This window comes from Heptranchias perlo, chromosome 13 (genome assembly GCF_035084215.1).
Source record: "Heptranchias perlo isolate sHepPer1 chromosome 13, sHepPer1.hap1, whole genome shotgun sequence".
NCBI lineage: Eukaryota > Metazoa > Chordata > Chondrichthyes > Hexanchiformes > Hexanchidae > Heptranchias > Heptranchias perlo.
In genome coordinates this window covers 10,397,319-10,423,042 of record NC_090337.1, presented here as the reverse complement: position 1 = coordinate 10,423,042, position 25,724 = coordinate 10,397,319, and the positions used below count along the sequence as shown (strand labels likewise).

Sequence of the window (25,724 nt, the reverse complement as noted above, 5' to 3'; positions counted from 1 at the left end):
CGACCCCAATGTGGGCAGCAGGGGTTTAAACTTTGATGCCTCTTCTCCAAACACTGTACACACAGCACACACTCACATGGACCATGGGTCACACATGGAACCAGCAATCAGGTCCATGAAACTCAGACAACTTAGTTCTATTTGCACTTGTATTTCTCACTCCTTGGTTTATCCTGTCAGAATTTTAGAGACTGGAGGTTTGCAAAGGGCTTTTTAAAAAAAAAGATTAGTTCTTGGGTTGTGGGCGTCGCTGGCAAGGTCAGCATTTATTGCCCATCCCTAGTTGCCCTTCGTCATGAATTGCTGCAGTCTGTGTGGTGACCAGTTTTTGGTACAACTGAGTGACTTGCTAGGCCACTTCAGAAGGCAGTTAAGAGTCAACCACGTTGGTGTGGGACTGGAGTCTTACATACATTACGTAGAGTTACATAGAATTTACAGCATAAAAACAGGCCTTTCGGCCCAACAGGTCTATGCCGGTGTTTATGCTCCACACGAGCCTCCTCCCACCCTACTTCATCTCACCCTATCAGCATATCCTTCTATTCCTTTCTCCCTCATGTACTTATCCGGCTTCCCCTTTAATGTATCTATACTATTCACCTCAACTACTCCCTGTGGTAGCAAGTTTCACATTCTATCCATTCTCTGGGTATAAAGAAGTTTGTCCAGATTTCCTTATTAGATTTATTAGTGATTATCTTATATTTACGGCCCCCTAGTTTTGGACTCCCCACAAGTGGAAACATCTTCTCTATGTCTACCCTGTCGAACCCTTTCATGATTTTAAAGACCTCTTCAGGTCATCCCTCAGCCTTCCCTTTTCTAGGGAAAAGAGCCCGAGCCTGTTCAGTCTGTCCTGATAGTTGTTCACTCTCAGTTCTGCCATCATCCTTGTAAATATTTTTTGCACCTTCAATATCCTTTTTGTAACATGGAGACCTGAACTGTGCACAGTACACAGCACACTGTTGATATTAGTGAACCAGTTGGGTTTTTACGACAATCCGACAGCTTTGTGCTCACTTTCACTGTTTCAGGTTTTTCTTAGTACTGTTCTCTCCCTGATAGACAAATCCTACATCATACCAGGAAGTTCCGTTGGTATAGTTTGAATTAATAAAGTAGCAGGTAATCAGTGATTTCTGTGCAGAAATAACCACTGAAAATGTGCTGTCAAGCTTAAAGTTACAGCTCCCCCGCAGTTAGCAAAATATTTTTTTCTTCACTTGTCAAAACGTTGAAGTGGTGATTTGTTCCTATTTGTTCCTATTCTGCCGACTGCCCCTGAATTCTTCAGCTATGATTGGCAGGAATGTGGGACTATGATAGAGAAAAAGAAAGAAAGACTTGCATTTATATAGCGCCTTTCACGACCTCAGGACGTCTCAAAGCGCTTTACGGCCAATGAAGTACTTTTGAAATGTAGTCACTGTTGTAACGTAGGAAACGTGGCAGCCAATTTGTGCACAGCATTAGTGACGTTGGTTGAGGGTTTATTATTGACCCCTACTCTTCTTCGAAATAGTGCCACGGATCTTTTACGTCCATCTGAGAGGGCAGGCGGAGCCTCGGTTTAACGTCTCATCCGAAAGACGACACCTCTGACAGTGCAGCACTCCCTCAGTACTGCACTGGGAATATTAGCCGAGATTTTGTGCTTAAGTCTCTGAAGTGGGACTTGAACCCACAACCTTCTAACTCAGAGGTGAGAGTGCTACCCATTGAGCCACAGCTGACACCAAAAAAAAATAGAGGAAAATAAGGAGAGGAGTCTAATCCTCATTTTAAAAAAAGTGATAATCGTACCCTGGGGGTGTTGCTGGGACACCTGGCAGAAACTTCTTCAGATAATTGAATTGCCTCGCCCATGACCAAGCCCCACGGGGTCCTTTAAGTCCTGAAATTAAATGCGTCATTCTCATTCCAAACCACGTCTGCAAATGCCACACCAAGACTCCTTAAATCCAGCTTTGCTTTCCATTGATGGGTTATCCAGGACAAAGCAGCCCGCTTACTTGGCACCCTATCCACCACCCTAAGCATCCACTCCCTTTACCACCAGCACACTGTGGCTGCAGTGTGTACCATCTCCAGGATGCACGCCAGCAACTCGCCAAGGCTTCTTCGACAGCACCTCCCAAACCCGCGACCTCTACCACCTAGAAGGACAAGGGCAGCAGGCACATGGGAACAACACCACCTGCACGTTCCCCTCCAAGTCACACACCATCCTGACTTGGAAATATATTGCTGTTCCTTCATCGTCGCTGGATCAAAATGCTAGAACTCCCTACCTAACAGTACTGTGGGAGAACCTTCACCACACGGACTGCAGCGGTTCAAGAAGGCATCTCACCACCACCTTCTCAAGGACAATTAGGGATGGGCAATAAATGCTGGCCTTGCCAACGATGCCCACATCCCGTGAACGAATGAAAAAAAAGTCTGTTTGCAGGTCCATCTAATCCAGTCCACTCCTGTAAAAGTACTTCATCCGTTGGTTTGCAGACAGCTCATCAGTGCAGGTATGACCATCCCTGTAATTAGGCTCGCCAACACTGTTAGACATATCCCAAGAGGTTTCATCACATGACCTCCCACCTCCGTCTGACCTCCCCCCCACACTCCCGCCATTGGTCACCCGACATGTCCATCCGCACGACACACCGCCTTCCCATGGCCAATTGGAAAGCGAACAGACTCTTCGTTACCTGATTGGATGTTACTTCACTGTCAGTCAAACAGCCTTTTTCCCCCGTCTCCAATATTTTTATAACTAATGAAAAAGAAAACATACCATTTTTTTAATGTCCCCTATAAATTTTCTCTCGGGTTTTGCTCGCAGCAGTGTCCAGATTAATCTTTGATTTTTGGAGACTCCAGGGCATTCCTGGAGAGTTGGCAACCCTACCTGTAATGCAGAGTCCCTTGCCTTGTAAATGATGAAGGATCAGGATCCGAAACACAACCAAGGTTGGTAAGAATTGGAGAGACGACAAGGTCAATCAAGCAGCATTGTTTAGCGGAGGCATTGTTGGGTTCTCAAATTCGTAAAGATTAGGAAGGGAAAGCGAGGCCTTGTCCCTTCACATAGTTTTTATAATAAATCAAAGGAACTCGTAACTCGTATTGACATATTTCAGTACCAGAAAAGGAAGCTCAACATATGGAGGACTTGGCAGATCGCTCCTTCTAATTGTTTTTTGTAAATTTGTAAACAGTGTTGAATGTTTCTTTAGGGTGCTGTTTACTTATATCCTCATTCACGTGTGCTTCAATTACAAACAATGAGCAAACAAGGGAAGACTAGATAATCACTGCCAGGGTAAGAGGCGTCAGAAGGCCTGAGGCAGATGAGAGAGCATCGCTGGGTGTGATGACCACCTTCTTCCATTTTCCTCAACAAATTTAAAATGGAGCTATCTATACCCAGTCTGCAGTAAGCTTGCCTTCCTGGTCTGGTTACATCGCCAGTGAAACTTCGATGAAACATTCGCCAGATCAAGAAGCATTAGTCACCAAATTGAGTAGGAACTTCAGTGTAAGGGTAAATATAGATCAAGATGTGCGCTTATCCAGTATTGCCCCTTCAGTGTGGAGGTGCGTGAGGTGTCTCTAGGTGCCAGCCTTGGCTGAGTTGATAGCGTGCTCGCCTTTAAGTTAGAAGGTTGTGGTTTCACGTCCCACTCCAGAATCTTGAGTACAAAATCTAGGCTCACGCTCCAGCACCGTACTGAGGAAGTGCTGCACTGTCGGGAGTGCTGTCTTTCGGCTGAGACGTTAAACCGAGGCCCCATCTGGCCTCTCAGGTGGATGTGACAGATGCCATTGCATTATTTTGAAGTAGAGCAGCGTAGTTCTCCCCAGTGTCCTGGTCAATGTTTATCCCTCAGCCAACATCACTAGAACAGATTATCTGATCATTTTCACATTGCTGTTTGTGGGACCTTGCTGTGCGCAAATTGGCTGCCGCGTTTCCCACATTACAACAGTGACTGTACTTCATTGGCTGTAAAGCGCTTTGGGACGTCCTGAGGTTGTGAAAGGCGTTATCAAAATGCAAGTTCTTTCTTCCTTTGCCCCATCAGTGTAGAGGTATAGACAAAGCATGAGGTAATTTGAAAACGAAATGGTATCATTTCAGAAAAAGATTTTAAAGTGTACTTTATCTCGCTGACTGATGCAACACTCTTCAAACCTTTTCTCTTGTTTCTCTGTTCATCCTCTGCTCCCGGTATGTCCTGCAGATCCATCAGAGAAATAAGGACCAGCAAGGGGCATGGAGGTGGGTGAGGGAGTTGCTGGCTGGGCTAAGAATTGAAACCACAATTTTCCTAAAATCACCCCTCAGAAATACTGCAAAGGCGCAGGGCCTTTATCAGGAGGCTAATCTTCACAATCTTTAAAGAAAAATCTTCTCTTATTTATAAATGTACAGGGAGTTTTTCTTTGACAATTATACTGGAGCCAAGGGCCTACAGGGCCTTAGCCTGGAGAGTTTCAGGAGCAGTATGAAAGATAATCCTGTGTAATTTCAGGATATGATATCCGTTTACCTATCAGTTTGCACAATTTATTTAATAACGTCCCTTTTGAATGGGGACCCTGAGCTAGTCTGGTACGATATACTCCAGTTAATGCAGTGATAAGGATCTGTGCTGCACTGCGTACAGGCCACTCAATGTACAGCCTATGACATAAGCAAGCAATTGCTAAACAGGATGTACACAAGTGTGTTGAAGGTTCCTGAAGGCAAACTCTGCATTTAAATGCATGTCTGGACACCACTAGTGCGTCAGCCATGACTCAGTGGGTAGGACTCTTGCCTCTGAGTCGGAAGGTTGTGGGTTCGAATCCCACTCCTGGGTCTTGAGCACATAATCCAGGCTGACACTCCCAGTGCAGTACTGAGGGAATGCTGCACTGTCAGAGGTGCCGTCTTTCGATGAGACGTTAAACCGAGGCCCCTTCTGCCCTCTTGGGCGGATGTAAAAGATCCCACAACACTGTTTTGCAGGGCAGTTCTCCCCGGTGTTCTGGTCAATATTTACCCCTCAACCAACGTCACTAAAACAGATTATCTGGTCATTATCACATTGCTGTTTGTGGGACCTTGCTGGGTGCAAATTGGATGCCGCATTTCCTACATCACAACAGTGACTACACTTCAAAAGTACTTCATTGGCTGTAAAGCACTTTGGGACGTCCTGAGGTTGTGAAAGGCATTATCAAAATGCAAGTTCTTTCTTTATTCCAACTTTGCCCCATCAGTGTAGAGGTATGGACAATGCATGACGTAATTTGAAAAAGAAATGTTATCATTTCAGAAAAAGATTTTAAAGTCTACTTTATCTCGCTGACTGATGCAACACTCTTCAAACCTTTTCTCTTGTTTCTCTGTTCATCCTCTGCTCCCGGTATGTCCTGCAGATCCAGCAGAAATAAGGACCAGCAAGGAGCATGGAGGTGGGTGAGGGAGTTGCTGGCTAGGCTAAGAATTGAAACCACAATTTTCCAAAAATCACCCCTCAGAAATACTGCAAACTCTGCACCTAATGCATATCCGGACACCACTAGTGTGTCAGCCGTGACTCAGTGGGTAGGGCTCTTGCCTCTGAATCAGAAGGTTGTGGGTTCGAATCCCACTCCAGGATCTTGAACACGTAATCCAGGCTGACACTGATGGAGCGCTGCACTGTTGGATGTGTCGTCTCTCGATGAGACGTTAAACGGCGGCCCTGTCTGCCCTCTCGGGTGGATGTAAAAGATCCACTGGTACTATATCGCAGTGGAGTTCTCCCCAGTGTCCTGGCCAATATTTATCCCTCAGCCAACATCACTGAAAAACAGATGATCTGATCATTATTTCATTGCTGTTTGTGGGATCATGCAGTGTGCAAATTGGCTGCTGCCTTTCCTACATTACAACAGTGACTGTACTTCATTGGCTGTAAAGTGCTTCGGTACGTCCCAAGGTCATAAAAGGTGTTAGATAAATGCAAGGTCTTTCTCTTGCCCAGAAAACGCTGAAGGCTGCTAGGCCAGCTGTTGCAGTACGGCGAGAAGGTAAGGGAGAGGCCAGCTTCCTGCCGTGAATCCAGCACCAAAACCACGGCTTCCAGCGCTTGGTTATGGTACGTTCCCCAATTTCCCCTTCTCCTTTCTTCAAGGTGTTGTCTCCTGCTGATAGACAACTCCATGGACAGCGGCAGCTCACCGGTACCGTGCTCAAGTGGCCGTTCTTCATCTAGACAACGAGGCCTAGATTTTCCAATCACTGTCATTTTAGCACCGGCATCAACCACATTTGACGGAAATGAACGCTGGCGGTAAAATATCGGCAATCGGAAAATCCAGGGTTTAATGCCGGCTGGCTATTGGGCTTTGTGGGATGGGGGAGACATCACAGTGAGATCCGATCTCACCTAATTCCAGGCATATTACCACTGGAGAGCAACCTGTACCAGGACCTCTGGCCGGGTTTTTTTTCCCCTTCTTTGGCCAAGGGGCACGGAGACTGATGCAGCGCCTCCTGCTGCCTGCCACATTGAGATCAGTCAACCCAGGATCGGCCTACGACCTCTGGGCCTATCTTATTCGTGCCATACTGGACCCTGCGCTTACCAACTAAGCCAATGGGGGAGCTGATTCACCCAGGTCGTGCATGCCACCTGCCAGTGTGCCAATCCATAGGAACATAGCAACAGGGGTAGGCCATTCAGCCCCTCGAGTCTGTTCCGCCATTCAGTTAAATCATGGCTGATCTGTATCATAACTCCATCTACCCGCCTTGGTTCTGTAACCTTTAATACCCTTGCCCAACAAAAATCTATCAATCTCAATCTCGAAATTTTCAATTGACCCCCAGCCTCAACAGCTTTTTGGGGGAGAGAGTTTCAGATTTCCACTCCCCTTTGTGTGAAGAAGTGCTTCCTGACATCACCCCTGAACGGCCTAGATCTAGTTTTAAGGTTATGCCCCCTTGTTCTGGACTCCCCCCACCAGAGGAAATAGTTTCTCTCTATCGACCCTATTAATTCTTTTAATCATCTTAAACACCTCAATTAGATCACCCCTCAATGTTCTATACTCAAGGGAATACAAGCCTAGTCTATGCAACCTGTCCTCATAATTTAACCCTCTGAGCCCCGGTATCATTCTGGTGAATCTCTGCTGCACCCCCTCCAAGGCCAATGTATCCTTCCTGAGGTGCGGTGCCCAGAGCTCAACGCAGCACTCTAAATGGGGGCCCGACCAGAGCTTTATCTAATGGTTAACAACCCACAGGTCCTTGCGGGTGTGAGAAGCAGTGGCAGAGACTCCTTGGCCAGCCTCCTGGTGCTGAACCAGGAGGGTCCCGCACAGTAAAACAGGGCGAGAAAAAGAAAACACAATGAAAATAAGTGGCCGGCACCCACCTAATTGCCCGCTTGTCGGTGTTAGTGCCACTCTCCAGATGAAATGCCATCAGCGCATGGCACTGAGCAGTGCTACGGGAGGGGGGGGACGTAATTTGATCGAGGGTCATCTGAACCAGCAGCCTGCATGCGACGGACGGGACTCAGCTGAGTGCGGGGATCACTTTCACCCTGCGTACTTTAATGGAAGTTCCTGGGGTAAAAATAGAACAGGACAACAGGTGCCTGCCAGGTTCCTGTCTAAAAGGAAGTATTTATACTGTCACCTATCTCTGTTGTGATCTCGTCTTATTGAGCTAAGTGGGGGGGGGGGGGGTGGGGGGGGAGGGGGAGGGAGGTGGTCTTCGTTTGCCCGTTTGGTATTTATTTTTTATTTCTGTTTGGTGAAACGTAGTAAAACGCCACCGCCCCCCCCCGCCACAAACCGGCCGGCTTACCAACGGGACGGGGAGAGGAAAACTGAAAGGGTCGATGGCTAAAAGCTCTTCTAACAGACAAACCATATTTACGACCGGTTTGGCAGCTCTGCAGCCTAAAGAGGCGTAATTTAATCCGTTTTAAAGGGCCCTGTTTCTCATTAGTACTCTCTCCCCGGCCGCTTCGTGCACTGCAAAGTGCTGACTGTTGCTGTGGGTCGTGCAAGTGGACCTGTAGTGAGTGAAGTTTTCAGACAGCACCAGCTGCTTGTTATTGATAGAGGCCATTAGCCTGTTCTTAAAGGCACACTGCAATTTAATAAACCGTGATGGTGTTTCCAAGGCCCCCCTTTTCACCATCTAATGTAAAAAAAAGTATATATATATATATTTCAGGCAGAACAGATGTGAATGTTTGCTCAGGCTCTGAACAATGTGCGTGAGTGGGCCTCGTCCCCATGGTAACGGCAAAGACACATCCCTTTGTTTGTACGAAGAGAAGGATGCAATGAGGCATTCAGTGAGGCAACCAAGTCGTTACAGCTCTGATGGCATCTGATGTGTCTTATCGTGTATTATAGTTGGACTTCTGAAACAAATTCACAGAGATTGATGGAACAGCATGGAAGTGCTGACAAACAAACCTCCCCTGCCGGGTTGCCCTCAATAGCCTTCAGGGTAAATTCACTGCTCGGTGTCGCACTTGGCCATACAGACGAGGAAGGCCTCAAGTTCGGTACCTGCCCTTGCCTATTAAGTTGAAAGTAAGTACGATTGTCCTCAGATTCCATGGACTAGGAATGAGGAAAATCGACCATGGTTCCTACTCTTGATCAATATCCACTGACTCCCCCCCCCCAACCCTCCATCACCATGATAAGCGCTCCCAATAGGTCTTAAAAGGGGGGGGGGTAGAGAGTTTGGGCTTGTCGCTGATTTGGAAGATTTTAGTAGGTAAGGAAGACTGAGGTAGGCCAGGAGTCCCATAGTTCTGACAAAGAATGAGTTAACGGAGGAAATGATGCAATGACATAGCCAGCACGTTTATAACTTGGAAAGGAAGGTTGTAAGAGGCAATCACTGTGGTAAGGTTGATTTGATTAAAATGGAGACAAGAAAGGTTGCAAGGAGAGAGAGGACTTATTTATCGTGTATATTCATGGATATAGCCACCCTTGTAAAAGATGACCCCTCTCCAAAATGGTGGTGTTCTGCAGAAGGTCTGATTTGAAATCAGTGATACTTTACCACATGATTCGATGAGCAGTGAAGGCGAGATTACATTTACCAATTTACGGGAGAATGTGTTCTTAAATCCCTAAATTCTTATATAGAATCACATAGAAGGTACAGCACAGAAACAGGCCATTCGGCCCAGCTGGTGTTCATGCTCCACACGAGCCTCCACCTGCCCCTCTTCATCTATCCCTATCAGCATGTTGTTCTGTTCCTTTCTCCCTCATGTGTTTATCCAGCTTCCCCTGAAATGCATCTATGCTTTTTCGTCTCAATTACTCCTCGTATTGCATACCTGCGCCGGGACTTTCTGACCGGCCTTGTTACCCGTTTATTTTAAACGGGTCGCCATCGGTGATATCATCGTGGAGTTGGAAAAAAAAGTGCTGCTGATGTCATCTTGAAAGTGTTCCATCAAGAAAAGTCCTTTTTGCACCTGGAAATTTCCAAACTCTCCGCACTGTCCAACGTGGGGTTTATTTTTTTTGTACGTGTGGGGAAACAGTTGTTTGTTGACTTTCCCTTGCCTTTTGGATAACATGCGTGACAATCCAGCGGCGAAGACATATTTACGATTCTGAACAGGTTGATAGGCATTCCCTAAGTCGTTGGAACATGATAATAGGCCCTTGTGTGTTGTCTGACTACACCTGATGTTGGCCACAGCTGGCTGGGTTTATGAGAAGCAGAGATTCCAGCACGGGTTAGCTTGTCGTCTGATATCCAGCGCTTGATTCGGCTACGGGCTGTCTGACAGGCTGGAAAAGGGAACCCGTGGCTGCAAGCTCTCGGTGTCCTAATCTGTCACTGCCTCCAGCGGGGAATTCTCCTCCACTTTCCCCTCGATTTCAGTAAAGGCAACCCAAGCTTTGAGGGACAGCGTCCATTTAATACAGGAGAGAGCGGAGGAGAAAACGCTGAGTGAGAACTACTGCAAAGGGAATGTAGTGTGGGGATGTCGTTAAGGAACTCAAACGAATCGACCACCCAACTGATGAATTATCTTTTATAGTCGAATAAAAAAAATTCATCCAGCACTAAACTGCATTTTTTTCCCTTCCCCCTCTCCCTCCCTCTCTCCTCTCCTGAAAGGGGACGGGGTGTTGAATTCATCCCAGGAAATATAGTTCCATTAATGTCGGTCATTAGTGAGGGGACGTTCGACCACAAGAGGCATCGCTGATTTTTTTTTCTATATATTCGTTCATGGGATGTGGGTGTCACTGGCGAGGCCAGCATTTATTGCCCATCCCTAATTGCCTTTGAGAAGGTGGTGGTGAGCCGCCTTCTTGAACCGCTGCAGTCCGTGTGGTGAAGGTTCTCCCACAGTGCTGTTAGGTAGGGAGTTCCAGGATTTTGACCCAGCGACGATGAAGGAACGGCGATATATTTCCAAGTCGGGATGGTGTGTGACATGGAGGGGAACGTGCAAGTGGTGTTGTTCCCATGTACCTGCTGCTCTTGTCCTTCTAGGTGGTAGAGGTCGCGGGTTTGGGAGGTGCTGTCGAAGAAGCCTTGGCGAGTTGCTGCAGTGCATCCTGTGGTTAGCCTGATCATAATTTGCTCAAGACCCACACGCACTTTCAGCAGATGGCGTAGGATAGGCATTGGGGGCTGAAAGTCTGGCTGACTGGCCCCTTGCACCCCCTTCCCCTGAGTGCTGAGGACAGCTCCAAGTTGCTACCCCACTGAGATTAGCCAACTCAGCACAGGCTCAGAATCGAGCTCTGTATAGGTGTCAGCCGTGGCTCAGTGGTAGCACTCTCGCCTCTGAGTCAGAAAGTCGTAGGTTCAAGTCTCATTCCAGAGACTTGAGCACAAAATCCAGGCTGACGCTCTAGTGCAGTACTGAGAGAGTGCTGCACTGTCGGAGGTGCCGTCTTTTGGATGAGACGTTAAACCGAGTCCCTGTCTGTCCTCTCAAGTGGATGTAAAACACCCCGTGGCAATCTTTCGAAGAAGAGCAGGGGAGTTCTCCCCGGTGTCCTGGCCAATTTTTATCCCCCATCCAACATCACCAAAAACGGATCATCTGGTCATTATCACATTGCTGTTTGTGGGACCTTGCTGTGCTTAAATTGGCTGCCCCATTTCCCACATTAGAACAGTGACTAGACTTCAAAAGTACTTCTTTGGCTGTAAAGTGCTTTGGGACGCCCTGAGTTTGTGAAAGGCGCAATACAAATGCAAGTTTTTTTTTCTTGTATAACTGCAGTGGATAAATTTGCTCGGAATACACAGAATGAACAATGTCTTTTCATACTAAAGCAAAAGCAAAATACTGCGGATGCTGGAAATCTGAAATAAAACAGGAAGATGCTGGAAAACACTCAGCAGGTCGGGCAGCATCTGTGGAGAGAGAAACAAGAGTTAACGTTTCAGGCTGATGACCTTTCATCAGAACTGGTTGAAAAGGTCGTCGACCTGAAATGTTAACTCTGTTTTTCTCTCTCCAGCGTTTCCAGCACTTTCCGTTTTTATTATTGCGTTTCGCACTGACCAACCTCCTGCTCTGCAGGGTTCCTGTCTGTCCGGTTTGGGGCTGCAGTTTTGAGCGAGCAGCTTGGAAATTTCTAAAATGTAAAGCAGACATCAAGAAAGTCTGTTGTGTCAAATGAAAAAAAAATGTCATTTCTCCCCCTCCCATTTACTCCCGAGTATTTCGTTAGAGAGGCGACCGTTACTCATTTGATGAAGGTTCTCGAGGGGGTTCGCATCAATGGAAAACGTGGGAACTGAAGCCAGCCCTCTTTCGCCCCACATTCGGTCTTAAACTTGACATAGGATGGAGAACCTGGTTCTCGGTATGGCCCAGCATTGCCTTCTGATTGCTGCACCCTCAGCTGTATCTCTGTGTGCGCTACATGGTGAAACAAGGCGCAGTGGTTCAGTAAAATGGTGATCAAAATTCCACAACAAATAATTGTCACTCACGTAACAAATGAAAAACAACTTTTTTTCTTTCCCGTTTACATTACCGTTTAATGGCTGCCAGATGGTTCTACAGTGTACACCATATATCACTTTAATTGATTTATCCATATAATGAATATCCACTTAAGTACATTTTAAGGACTCTAAATAGCCGCCATTCTGGGGGGAATTAAAGTGTGACGCAGTCTTCCCTGATATTTATGTGGTACAGTAATTGTGTCACTTTAGTTTACAATGTGTATTAAATGTAAGCATCTATCCATTTATCTTTCTTTCTTCATCTCAAGGGGGCTGGAATATAAAGGGGAGGAAGTGATGCTTCAGTGGTACAGAGCCTTGGTCAGACCTCATCTGGATTACTGCGTTCAGTTCTGGGCACCGCACCTCAGGAAGGATATATTGGCCTTGGAGGGGGTGCAGCACAGATTCACCAAAATGATACCGGGGCTCAGAGGGTTAAATTATGAGGACAGGTCGCATAAACACGGCTTGTAGTCCCTTGAGTATAAAAGATTGAGGGTTGATCTGATCGAGGTGTTTAAAATGTTAAAAGGATTCGATAGGATAGATACAGAGAAACCATTTCCACTGGTGGGGGCAAGTCGAGGCCAAGGGGACACAATCTTAAAATTAGAACCAGGCCATTTAGGAGGGAAATCAGGAAGCACTTTCTCATTCAAAGGGTAGTAGAAATCTGGAATTCTCTCCGCCAAAAGGCTGTGTTTGCTGGGTCAGTTGGAGCTTTCAAGTCTGAGATCGATAGATTTTGTTAGGTGCGGGTATCAGGATTCTGATGCCTCCTACAGTTGACCAACCTGCTGACTCTCACTGCCTACATTCACATTTGAAGAATGTGCTATTTGTGTAAAGTACCAGAACGCTGGAAATGTGTTTCAGCATCAACCAGGGGAAAAAACAATTCATTTGCCACCTTAAAATCATAATTATACATTTCTTGTATAAACAAAAACAAAATACTGCGGATGCTGGAAATCTGAAATAAAAATAGAAAATGCTGGAGAAGCTCAGCAAGTGAGGCAGCATCTGTGGAGAAAGAAACAGAGTTAACGTTTCAGGTCAAAGCTCTGATGAAAGGGTACGGTAGCGTAGTGGTTATGTTATTGGACCAGTAAACCAAGAGGTCCAAACTAATAATCTGGAGTCATAAGTTCAAATCCCACTATGGCAGCTGGGGAATTTAGATTCAATTAATTACATAAAATCTGGAATTAAAAAAAAACAGTATCAGTAATGGTGACCATGAAACTACTGGATTGTTGTAAAAACCCATCTGGTTCACTAATGCCCTTTAGGGAAGGAAACCTGCCGTCCTGACCCGGTTTGGCTGGGACTTTGTGACTCCAGACCCACAGCAATGTGGTTGATTCTTAATCGCCCTTAGTTGTACAAACTTGTCATAATAAGAATAAAACCGGACAGACAACGGCAAACCAAGCCCAGTTGACCCTGCAAAGTCCTCCTCACTAACATCTGGGGACTTGTGCCAAAATTGGGAGAGCTGTCCCACAGACTAGTCAAGCAACAGCCTGACATAGCCATACTCACAGAATCATATCTTTCAGCCAATGTCCCAGACTCTTCCATCACCATCCCTGAGGTAGCGGTACAGTGGTATACAGGAGGGAGTGAACCTAGGAGTCCTTAACATTGACTCCGGACCCGATGAAATCTCATGGCATCAGGTTAAACATGGACAAGGAAACCTCCTGCTGATTACCACCTACCACCCTCCCTCAGCTGATGAATCAGTCCTCCTCCATGTTGAGCATCACTTGGAGGAAGCACAGAGGGTAGCAAGGGCACAGAATGTACTCTGGGTGGGGGACTTCATTGTCAATCACCAAGAGTGGCTCGGTAGTACCACTACTGACCGAGTCCTGAAGGACATAGCTGCCAGACTGGGCCTATGGCAGGTGGTGAGCGAACGAACACAAGGGAAAAACCTACTTGACCTCGTCCTCACCAATCTACCTGTCGCAGATGCATCTGTCCATGACAGTATTGGTAGGAATGACCTCTGCACAGTCCTCGTGGAGATGAAGTCCCATCCTCACATTGTGGACACCGTCCAACGTGTTGTGTGGCACTACCATCGTGCTAAATGGGATAGATTCAGAACAGATCTAGCAGCAGAAAACTGGGCATCCATGAGGTGCTGTGGGCCATCAGCAGCAGCACAATTGTATTCCAGCACAATCTGTAACCTCATGGCCCAGCATATTCCTCACTCTACCATTACCAACAAGCCAGGGGATCAACCCTGGTTCAATGAGGAGAGTAGAAGAGCATGCCTAGGAGCAGGTGTACCTAAAAATGAGGTGCCAACCTGTTGAAGCTACAACACAGGACTACATGCATGCTAAACAGCGGAAGCAACATGCTATAAATAGAGCTAAGCGATTCCACAACCAATGGATCAGAACAAAGCTCTGCAGTCCTGCCACATCCAGTCATGAATGGTGGTGGATAATTAAACAACTCACGGGAGGAGGAGGCTCTGTGAACATCCCCATCCTCAATGATAACAGAGTCCAGCACATGAGTGCAAAAGACAAGGCTGAAGCATTTGCAACCATCTTCAGCCAGAAGTGCCGAGCGGATGATCCATCTCGGCCTCCTCCCGATATCCCCACCATCACAAAAGCCAATTCGATTCACTCCACGTGATATCAAGAAACAGCTGAGTGCACTGGATACAGCAAAGGCTACGGGCCCCGACAACATCCCGGCTGTAGTGCTGAAGACTTGTTGCTCCAGAACTAGACACGCCTCTAGCCAAGCTGTTCCAGTACAGCTACAACACTGGCATCTACCCGACAATGTGGAAAATTGTCCAGGTATGTCCTGTCCACAAAAAGCAGGACAAATCCAATCCGGCCAATTACCGCCCCATCAGTCTACTCTCAATCATCAGCAAAGTGATGGAAGGTGTCGTCGACAGTGCTATCAAGGGGCACTTACTCACCAATAACCTGCTCACCGATGCTCAGTTTGGGTTCCGCCAGGACCACTCGGCTCCAGACCTCATTACAGCCTTGGTCCAAACATGGACTGGACAAAAGAGCTGAATTCCAGAGGTGAGGTGAGAGTGACTGCCCTTGACATCAAGGCAGCATTTGACCAAGTGTGGCACCAAGGAGCCCTAGTAAAATTGAAGTCAATGGGAATCAGGGGGAAAACTCTTCAGTGGCTGGAGTCATACCTAGCACAAAGGAAGACGGTAGTGGTTGTTGGAGGCCAATCATCTCATCCCCAGGACATTGCTGCAGGAGTTCCTCAGGGCAGTGTCCAAGGCCCAACCATCTTCAACTGCTTCATCAATGAACTTCCCTCCATCATAAGGTCAGAAATGGGGATGTTTGCTGATGATTGCACAGTGTTCAGTTCCATTCGCAACCCCTCAAATAATGAAGCAGTCCGTGTCCGCATGCAGCAAGACCTGGACAACATCCAGGCTTGGACTGATAAGTGGCAAGTAACATTTGCACCAGACAAGTGCCAGGCAATGACCATCTCCAACAAGAGAGAGTCTAACCACCAACCCTTGACATTCAACTGCATTACCATTGCCTAATCCCCCACCATCAACATCCTGGGGGTCACCATTGACCAGAAACTTAACTGGACCAGCCACATAATTAATGTGGCTACAAGAGCAGGTCAGAAACTGGGTATTCTGCGGCGAGTGACTCACCTCCTGACTCTCCAAAGCCTTTCCACCATCTACAAGGCACAAGTCAGGAGTGTGATGGAATACTCTCCACTTGCCTGGATGAGTGCAGCTCCAACAACACTCAAGAAGCTCAATACCATCCAGGACAAAGCAGCCTGCTTGATTGGCACCCCATCCATCACCCGAAACATTCACTCCCTTCACCATCGGCGCACCGTGGCTGCAGTGTGTACCATCCACAGGATGCACTGCACAACTTGCCAAGGCTTCTTCGACAGCACCTCTCAAACCTGCGACCTCTACTACCTAGAAGGACAAGGGCAGCAGGTACATGGGAACAACATCACCTGCACATTCCCCTCCAAGTCACAAACCATCCTGACTTGGAAATATATCGCCGTTCCTTCATCGTTGCTGGGTCAAAATCCTGGAACTCCCTTACAGCACTGTGGGAGAACCTTCACCACACGGACTGTAGCAGTTCAAGAAGACGGCTCACCACCATCTTCTCAAGGGCAATTAGGGATGGGCAATAAATGCTGGCCTTGCCAGCGACGCCCACATCCCATGAACGAATAAAAAAAGGAACAAGGAGCTGATGATTTAAAGACACTAAAAAAAGGCGTTCCATGTGAACGGCAACAGCGCTAGATATCTCTCTCAGTTCCATGTCTGGAATTGCTGCTAGATCTGGGTTTTCCCAGAATATTCAGTAATTGCTGCTTTGTGATCCTGGTCGAAGGAAGGCCCTACATTCTAAAAATGTTATCTTTGAAGAAATGATTCCCACAGCTTGCTTTTTGTTTTGTTGAAGATTGAGGATTTGTCAAAGAGCAATTAGATTCTTCATGTACAGGCCACCGGTGATACAACAACAGAAACAACAACTTGCATTCATATAGTGCCTTTAACGTAGTAAAACGTCCCGAGGCGCTTCACAGGAGTGATTATCAGACAAAAATTTGACACATCGCCAGGTTTCTTCCCAATCCAAGTTTCACACCCTGCCTTCTCCACACCCAGTGCTTGATCGAAGCATAATATAAATCTCATCAACAAAAGGCTCCCTTGATGGTATGTAGACACTGAGCCACATGCTAAGAAAACCTGATGTTCAATCAGTGGCCTGGGCTGAGTTAATTGATCCCAGATAGGACAGGAATAGAAACCTTCCACTGTGGTCTTGGGATTTATTTTTATACATTTGTTCTCGGGATGTGGGTGACAATATCAAGGGAGCATTTACTGCCCATCCCTAGTCAAATGACAGCATGTAGGACTGGAGCCATAAGTAGACCAGACCGGGTGAGGCTGGGAGACTCCCTTTACTGAAAGATATGACTGAATGAGTTAGGTTTTTACGACAATCCGACAGCTTTCGTGGTTATTTTCCTGGTGCCAGTTGACATATTACTAGATTTATTGAATTCATTTTTGCAAATTGCTATGGTGGGATTCGATCTCACAATCTCTAGGGTTATTAGTCCAGTACCATAACTACTAGGTTACTGGACCCATGTTTCGTACCTTGAATTCTCTCCACCTATGAAGGGAGGTGGGGGGCGAAGTAGATGGCGGGGGGGGGGAGACAGTCTTGAGTTCCTCTACCTGATTACTATCCACTGACTCCTGCTGCAAAGTACACGTGGGTGGGTGAGGACATGATGGGTATTGGCCGTATTGCTTCTCGCCCACCATAGTCAAAATAGCCTATCAACACTCTCTGCTTAGGCTCACTCTGGTGAATAGTGGCTTCGGTCAATCATTGACCTAAAATCTTGCCCCCCCCCAATGGTCAAATTTCCTACCAACGCTCATTATTTTGGCCAAGTTGAACCAGGTACCAGAGGGCGGGTATCTCTCACAAAACCCTCCACCCCATCAGCACTTTCAGCAGAGAACTCCGGGGTGGGTGGGGGTACAGAAAGGAGCCTGGTCATTCTCTGTGGCTGACTTTAGGTGTGGAGGTAAATTTTAGAAGTTAGCTGCCCTGATTGCGGAGTTTCACTTGGCGGGAAGGCAGATCAAACAGTCGGGCACAGAGGTCGACACGCTCGAATCGTGGCCCGTACGATTTTCTGGTCATTAAAATGAATAACTGGAAAATTGGGAGGTTGGGTGCTGGGGGGGCTGTGAATCAGGTACGCTGACAACAGTGCCCAGTTATCCAAGGCCCCGCATCGGGAGTGTTAACTGGTAAATGTATCCCGTCTAATCCCAGCTGTAAAAGGGAACGATAAGGTTTCTGAACAGCTTTAGAAATCAGTTCGTTCAGTCTTCCCTTGGGATATAGAGTTGCCAACCCTCCAGGATCACCCTGGAGTCTCTTCGAGCGACAGAAACGCAGCAGCGTCTCTTTGTTCTGGTAAGTTCATCAAAGGAGAATGACCTACGACCTGCGCTGATAGTTTTTTTTCCCTCCCCAGTGGCGAAATGTCGGGACACAGTGAGCATTTCGCGTCGTGGGATCGATCCGAATTTGCAGCCCTTTTTTGGCTGGGTACTAACTGTACCAGCATTTTTTTTTCTTTCAGTTGTCAGCCCGGAAGATCGAGCACGGAGTGTATATTCACTGGGTTCATTAGCATTCCTTAACGCAGGAGGTTCTGACATGAGCACAGGAATCGTGATGGCCCTAAGGGTCTGACGGACGCATTCAATATGCAAAGCAGAGCAGGCCAGGCAATGCCAGTTGAAAACACAATGCCTTATTCCTCTCAAGCAGCAGGTGGAGAAAATAATTGTGTACACACTTTTTAATCTCTGGGTTTTTGACTTACTGCATCCAGCCAATGCCACTGGGAAATGAAAGTGACATTGAATATGCCCCATCACGAAAGTCTCCTCCCCGTTTCATATAATTAGTTCCAGCACTTTATTGTGTGGGTGTTATTAAGAATGTGATAATTAACTGCGATAAATGTAACAGTGACTGACTGCAGTAGATCACTGCCTAAAGGCTTGCAGAGAATGCGGTGTTCCAAAACCTGTTTAATAGTGAACCCGTATATTATCTGGTAATGCTGCTTTGTCGACTGTGACTGCATCAGTCGCAATTTGCTTGGTCTCACACAGTTTGGGTCTGTGTTTTACATTTATATCACAGCAATGCAAAATCCTGACAGCCACCTGAAAGAATGGGGTCTGCTACTCTCTCTTCCTCCCCCCCTCATCCCCTCCTCCATCCCCCTCGTCCACCCCACTCCTCCACCCCCTCCTCCAACCCCCTCCTCCACCCACCTCCTCCACCCCCTCCTCCCCTCATCCCGCCCCTCCCCTCATCCCGCCCCTCCCCTCCTCCATCCCCCTCCTTCACCCCCTTCTCCCCTCCTCCTTCACCCTCCTCCTCCCCTCCACCCGCTCCTCCCCTCCTCCATCCCCCTCCTCCACCACCTCCTCCCCTCCACCCTTCTCCTCCCCTCCTCCATCCCCCTCCTTCACCCCCTCCTCCCCTCCACCCGCTCCTCCCCTCCTCCATCCCCCTCCTCCACCCCCTCCTCCCCTCCACCCTTCTCCTCCCCTCCACCCTTCTCCTCCCCTCCTCCATCCCCCTCCTTCACCCTCCTCCTCCCCTCATCCCGCTCCTCCCCTCCTCCACCCTCTCCTCCCCTCCACCCGCTCCTCCCCTCCTCCATCCCCCTCCTCCACCCTCTCCTCCCCTCCACCCGCTCCTCCCCTCCTCCACCCCCTCCTCCCCTCATCCCGCCCCTCCCCTCCTCCATCCCCCTCCTCCATCCTCCCCTCCACCCCCTCCTCCCCTCCACCCGCTCCTCCCCTCCTCCTCTTCCTCCCATCCTCTTCCCCATCCTCCCCTCCTCCTACCCCCTCTTCCCCTCCTCCTCCCCTCCACTCCTCCTCTCCCTCCTCCCCTCCCCTCCTCCTTCCTCCTCTCTCCTCCTCTCCTCTCCCTGTTGTCCTGCTACTCCGGCAGATGGTGCACTTCTGGAGCGCGTTGAACGCGTGCCCGCCCACCATATTGGACTCTTAGACGTTGATTTTAGGCCTGTAAAACAGGCTCTGCACAGTCCGATTTCTAGGCCTATAAATCTGTAAAATCATGTTTAGTGGATTACCGATGTATGTAGAATGAATATGCTAGATTGAGATATCTGTGTTATAGCATTATTAACTCTCAGGCAGGCAACAAGTTCAGGGAAATTCCTGTCTCCCTGGGCTAACTGCTTTTTCTTGTTCTCAGCTGACATCCTGTGAGAGACAGATAAGAGAATGGGATTTCCAGAAATTCCTAAACCCAGAGTGTAAACAGCGACACTCTCAATCTTTGAAGTGTTGTAGTTTGTCAGCTGCCTCGGCCCTAAGCTCTGGAATTCCCTCTCTAATCCTCTCCGCCTCTCTACCTCTCTCTCTCCTTCTTTTAAGACTCTCCTTAAAACTTACCCCTTTGACCAATCTTTTGATCAGCTGTCCTAATATCTCCTTATGTGGCTCGGTGACGAATTCCGTTTGAAAATCGCTCCTGTGAAGCGCCTTGGAATGTTTTTACGAGGTTAAAAAGACACGATACAAACACAAGATTTGTTGTTGTTGATGCTGTTGTGGTCACAACCCGGAAGGGCTGCTACTATCAGAAGCCACCACAGCCTGACTGCGCCCCTGGGGCGAGTGAACACACAGGCCCCGTGCACCTAAAGAATTAAAAAACAAAAGATTTCTGTTGATTGTATGATCTTCCACACACCCCACCCCCAAAAAAAGAAAATCCCAAGACAGGTTTGCCGTGGAACCGTTTTTAATAGTCACGGAGACAACTGTTCAGAAATGCTGCCCTCTGCTCTCGGATCACACTTGGAATTCAATGTCACGAGCTGGCGATGTTCACTGAAGCAGAGCGAGCAGAATGCTGAGTTCCAGGTTTCATTTCTCAGAGGACTGCAGTGACATTGTCTGCCCCGTGCATTGAAGGATACTGAATCCCTGTTACAGGCCGTGGGTTGAGCCAGGCTCGAGCAAAACTGCAAATTAGCCAGACCCTCTCACAACAGGCAGAACGTGCTGGGAATGCATAGAATTTTACAGCACATAAACAGGCCTTTTGGCCCAACAGGTCAATGCCGGTGTTTATGGTCCACCCGAGCTTCCCCTCACCTTACCTCATCTCATCCCTATCAGCATATCCTTCTATTCCTTTCTCCCTTATGTATTTATCTAGCTTCCCCTTAAATGAATCTATGCTATTCGCCTCAACTACTCCTTGTGGTAGCAAGTTCCACATTCTAACCACTCTCTGGGTGAAGAAGTTTCTCCTCAGTTCCTTATTTGATTTATTGGTGACTATCTTATATTTATGGCCCCTAGTTTTGGACTCTGCTATAAGTGGGAACATCCTCTCTACGTCTGCACAATCGTAACCCCTTCATAATTTTAAAGACACAGAATTTTAAATGCACAGCGGGTCAGTCAGTATCTGAAAGAGAAAGACATTTATCATGGAATAGAATCATATAGCGCAGGAGGCCATTCAGCCCACCGCGCCCGGGCTGGCTCTCTGAAAGAGCTACCAATTAGTCCCACTCCCCTGCTTTTTCCCCGTAGCCCTGCAAATTTCTCCTTTTTTTAAGAGTATATCCAATTCTCCTTTTGAACATTACGTTTGAATCTGCTTCCACCGTCCTTTCAGGCTGTGCATTCCAGATCGTAACAACTGGCTGCGTAAAAAAAAATGTCTCCTCATCTCCCCCTCTGGTTCTTCTGCCAATTATCTTAAATCTGTGTCCTCTGGTTACCGACCCTCCTGCCAGTGGAAACAGTTTCTCCCTATCTACTCTTATCAAAGCCCCTCATAATTTTGAGGTAGGACCTTTCACAGAGTGGTTCCGCTGAAAGGGTTTGACCAGAAAGATTAACCTATCTTTCCCTTTCAGATGCTGACTGACGTGCCACATTTTTCTGTTTTTATTTCAGACTTCAAGCATTTGTGGGTTTTTTCTTATTGAGCTGAAAGAGGACTGAACTTATATTACTGGAAATGAATTGAGACAAGGATTTGTAGGCACTGGATGTTAGATTCACGGCCTTAACTGTGCAACACGATTACTGCCTCTTTCTCAATTCAAGATCGGAATTAATTAAACGTTCTGTAATTACACACATCTCCCTTACTGTAATTCCTGCCCCCGCCCAAAAACATTCCACTCACACTGTGTGCCAGAAATGATCTCTTATGGAGATAAGGTATTTAGCGTTTGAACAGTTAAGGTCTGTCACTCATTACCAGTCATTATGAGAACTGAACTCTAAACAATCTTGAAACAAGTGATCTCTTTAATGGTGATTCATTAAGCTGTGTGAATAATACTATTTGTACTCACCAGCAAAATGGAATGCACACATTACTCACCTTGGAATGTATTCCATCAGAATTGTGGAGGCCTGCTTCTGTTCTAGTCTTTTGACGAGCCAATCCCAGTACTGTACCGACTGACTCCTAACGAGGGCGGTATAAATGATTTTTGGGCTGGTGATTTTTTTTTTAAGCTGTTAAGCCTTTTCACCTCGTGGCATCTCGACACCAGAACCTGTTTATGGACCTTTCGATTCTTCTTAATTAGGAATATAGTTGGCAGGAGACTCCAGGATTGTCCTGGAGTCTCCAGGAATTGAAGATTAATCTCCAGGACACTGTTGGGAGCACAACCCGGGAGAAAAATCATAGAAGCGTTAAATAAAATCATTCTGTTTCGACACTATTTTTGTTCATCATAAAAATGTTGGAGTTGGGAAAGAGGTTGGCAATCTTAGCCTCATCCGTGAAGTAATCTAAGATCACAATGTGCTGCATGGGTCATCTTTTTTTAAACATGGTTTGAATGGAGTGGTTTCAGTGTCATTAAAGTGACAGTGACTCAGGTTTATCAGGGGAGCACTGGGAAAGGGTCCATGGCTCATTGTTCACATAACAGCGTCCCTGTGAAATTATCGTTTTTAACGTTGGGAAAAGTTAAAATCAGCTGCTCTTCATTGGTATTTGGTCATGATGTGGAGATGCCGGTGATGGACTGGGGTGGACAAGCGTAAGGAATCTTATAACACCAGGTTATAGTCCAACAGTTTTATTTGAAAATCACAAGCTTTCGGAGGCTTTCTCCTTCGTCACCTGATGAAGGAGAAAGCCTCCGAAAGCTTGTGATTTTCAAATAAAACTATTGGACTATAACCTGGTGTTGTAAGATTCCTTATATTGGTATTTGGTGACCTCTGTCTTAGGAGAGTCGCTTGAGGACAGGATCAGACTGCCCTGTGACTGGGGTTGCCAACCCTCCAGGTTTGCCCTGGAGTCTCCAGGAATTGAAGATTAATCCCCTGACTATCGCTGCTGCGAGCAAAACCCAGGAGAAAAATCATAGGGGGGTTAAAACAATGAGTATTTTTTTTTCATTTTCTTTGAACACTTTCATTTATTATTTATAAAAATATTGGAGATGGGGGGATAAAGGCAGTTTGACTGGGCGGGGTGGCTGGAGGTGGGCGGTCATGTGATGAAACCTCCAGGAATACGGCCAACCAGAGTTGGCAACCCTACCTGTGACACACCTCACGGTTAAATATGCTGCCAGTACTCACTCCTGAAGAGATACTGAAGAGCTCGTAGAACCGTATCCTAGACTGACGTCAGGAGAAAAGGGAAGAGAAAGCTCCCTTCCCCCTCCCCGGCACACACGCAGCAACCACATCACGCAGGTATTGCATCTGCTGCAGTGAAGACTTTTTTTTTATTCGTTCATGGGATGTGGGCGTCGCTGGCGAGGCCAACATTTATTGCCCATCCCTAATTGCCCTTGAGAAGGTGGTGGTGAGCCGCCTTCTTGAACCGCTGCAGTCCGTGTGGTGACGGTTCTCCCACTGTGCTGTTAGGAAGGGAGTTCCAGGATTTTGACCCAGCGACGATGAAGGAACGGCGATATATTTCCAAGTCGGGATGGTGTGTGACTTGGAGGGGAACGTGCAGGTGGTGGTGTTGTTCCCATGTACCTGCTGCCCTTGCCCTTCTGGGTGGTAGAGGTCGCGGGTTTCCCAAATGGAGGTTGTAAACTTTTAACAGGTCAATGGTGCTTTCGCTGTGAAACATTTCGGGGAGGTTTCTCCTCATCAAAGATGCGTTTTAAAGGTTGGTTGTTGTGAACAATCCGGGAATTAAGCTTGCCCAGAAACTCTTGTCAGCCTTTCACTCAACACAAATCAATCCAGACGCTTGTAATGCTGACTTTCGAAAAGGGGGTTGCGGTTACTCTAAACCTGGGAAAGTCATTTCTAAACGGATATGTTGGGGGTCACTTTAACCTAACTTGCCGGGCTGGAATCCCACGGGATCGGGTGGAACGCTGGCTTTACACCCCGCCCCAATATTGCTCTCCGTTGACTTCAGTGGAGAGTAAAATCGGGCAGGGTGTAAAACCAGCGTTGCTCCCGATCCCGATGGATTGCCTAAATGATTTCACCTTGACCCGGGCTGTGGTGGAGACCGACGGCTTCTCGGAGTGATTCGCGCGGGTAATTTAATGGAGGAGGTGTCAGAAAGTTCAAGTTGATCATCGCCAGCGCAACCCCAGAGAAGTTTATAGCTCGGAGCGCTCTCCCTGATATTTTTCCATATTGCTCTGTGGGCTTTTATTATGTTTTAATTCCTGCCCGTGTCAGCTGCCTGTGCGATACTGATAGTCACAGAAAGGGTTGTCAATGCTCCTGGCATGGGCAAAATGGTATGAATGATTTAGACCCTCCTGTTGAATACTCGGACTATAAACTGGCAACAAGTGCCGATTTGGTGCTGATCTGACATTTGCAGCTCTTCAGCAAAAGCTCCTGTTACCCTTCCCAGTTGGTCATGAGTGGTGTCCAGTGTCAGCGTGTCCCAGTTGGTACCTAGCCTCTTAGTCAGAAGATTATGGGTTCATGCCCCATGCTTGAGCACGTAAGCTAGGCCGACCATCCAGCACAGTACTGAGAGGGAGTGCTGCGTTGTTGTTGTTGGAGCTGCTGTCTTTTGGATGGGATGTTAAACCGAGGCCTGGTTCAGGTGGACCTTCGAGATGTCCTGGCCAATGTTCCTACTGCAACACGCGACGCCGAGAATAGATTGGTTATTCATCTCATTGCTGTTTGTGGGATCTTCCTGTGCGCAAAGTAGCTGCTGCGCTTCAGAGGAATTAATTGTAGGCAAAGGGGGCCTGAGATATTTTTTGAAAGATGTGAGTGATACAAGTGTCTTCTTTTATCTGTGCCTTAGGAGAGGAGGCCCTGGTGTGGATGGGGTTAACCTTGGCCAGACTGGCTACTTTGAACATTCTGGGCCCACTGCCGTGCAGTTGTTGATGTGCTAATCAGAGAAAAACATCATGTGCTGCCTGCGTCTCCCTCTCTCACTTTCACATTCCAATTTTGTTACCTCCATCACTAACTTTACCATCGCCAGTTCGTGCTCAGCGATTGCAGATTAAACTGGGCGCTTCGATTCAACTTTGCTGATTTATCCCGAGCACCCTGCCCTTCAGAAGAGCGAACTCGCTTCAGAGGCACTGCGGGTTTCTGCTGTCATCATCGATGCAGATTTATTTCGTGTTAAACTCCAGAGAAACAGGCATCAACGTGTTTTAAAGATGTGCATTGTGTGGGCAGGACTTGTGTTAACACCATCTGTTTGATAGTTGGGTCACTTCAGTTATGTGGAGTGACTGGAGCAGCTGGGATTGTTCTCCTTAGTGTGGAGATGCCGGTGATGGACTGGGGTTGACAAATGTAAGGAATCTTACAACACCAGGTTATAGTCCAACTGTTTTATTTGAAAATCACAAGCTTTCGGAGGCTTCCTCCTTCGTCAGGTACTCGCTCACCTGACGAAGGAGGAAGCCTCCGAAAGCTTGTGATTTTCAAATAAAACAGTTGGACTATAACCTGGTGTTGTAAGATTCCTTACATTTGTTCTCCTTAGAGCAGAGAAGGTTAAGGGGAGATTTAATAGAGGTGTTCAAAATTATGAAGGGTTCTGATAGAGTAAATAAAGAGAAA

General features: G+C 47.2%; 1 protein-coding gene across 29 annotated transcripts in view; it reads left to right on the top strand.

Annotated features, from left to right (window-relative positions):
• Nucleotides 1-25,724, top strand: part of mbnl1 (muscleblind-like splicing regulator 1) — a 580,601-nt gene that overhangs the window by 471,201 nt on the left and 83,676 nt on the right. The window contains exon 1 of one of the 29 annotated variants that reach the window (XM_067994937.1): nt 24,740-24,907. The exons of the other annotated variants lie outside the window; for them this stretch is intronic. Within the exon in view, the coding sequence (XP_067851038.1) occupies nt 24,749-24,907 (159 nt within the window). The 5' untranslated portion in view covers nt 24,740-24,748. Of the gene's footprint in view, nt 1-24,739; nt 24,908-25,724 lie in introns of those variants that run through there. 29 annotated transcript variants of the gene reach the window in all.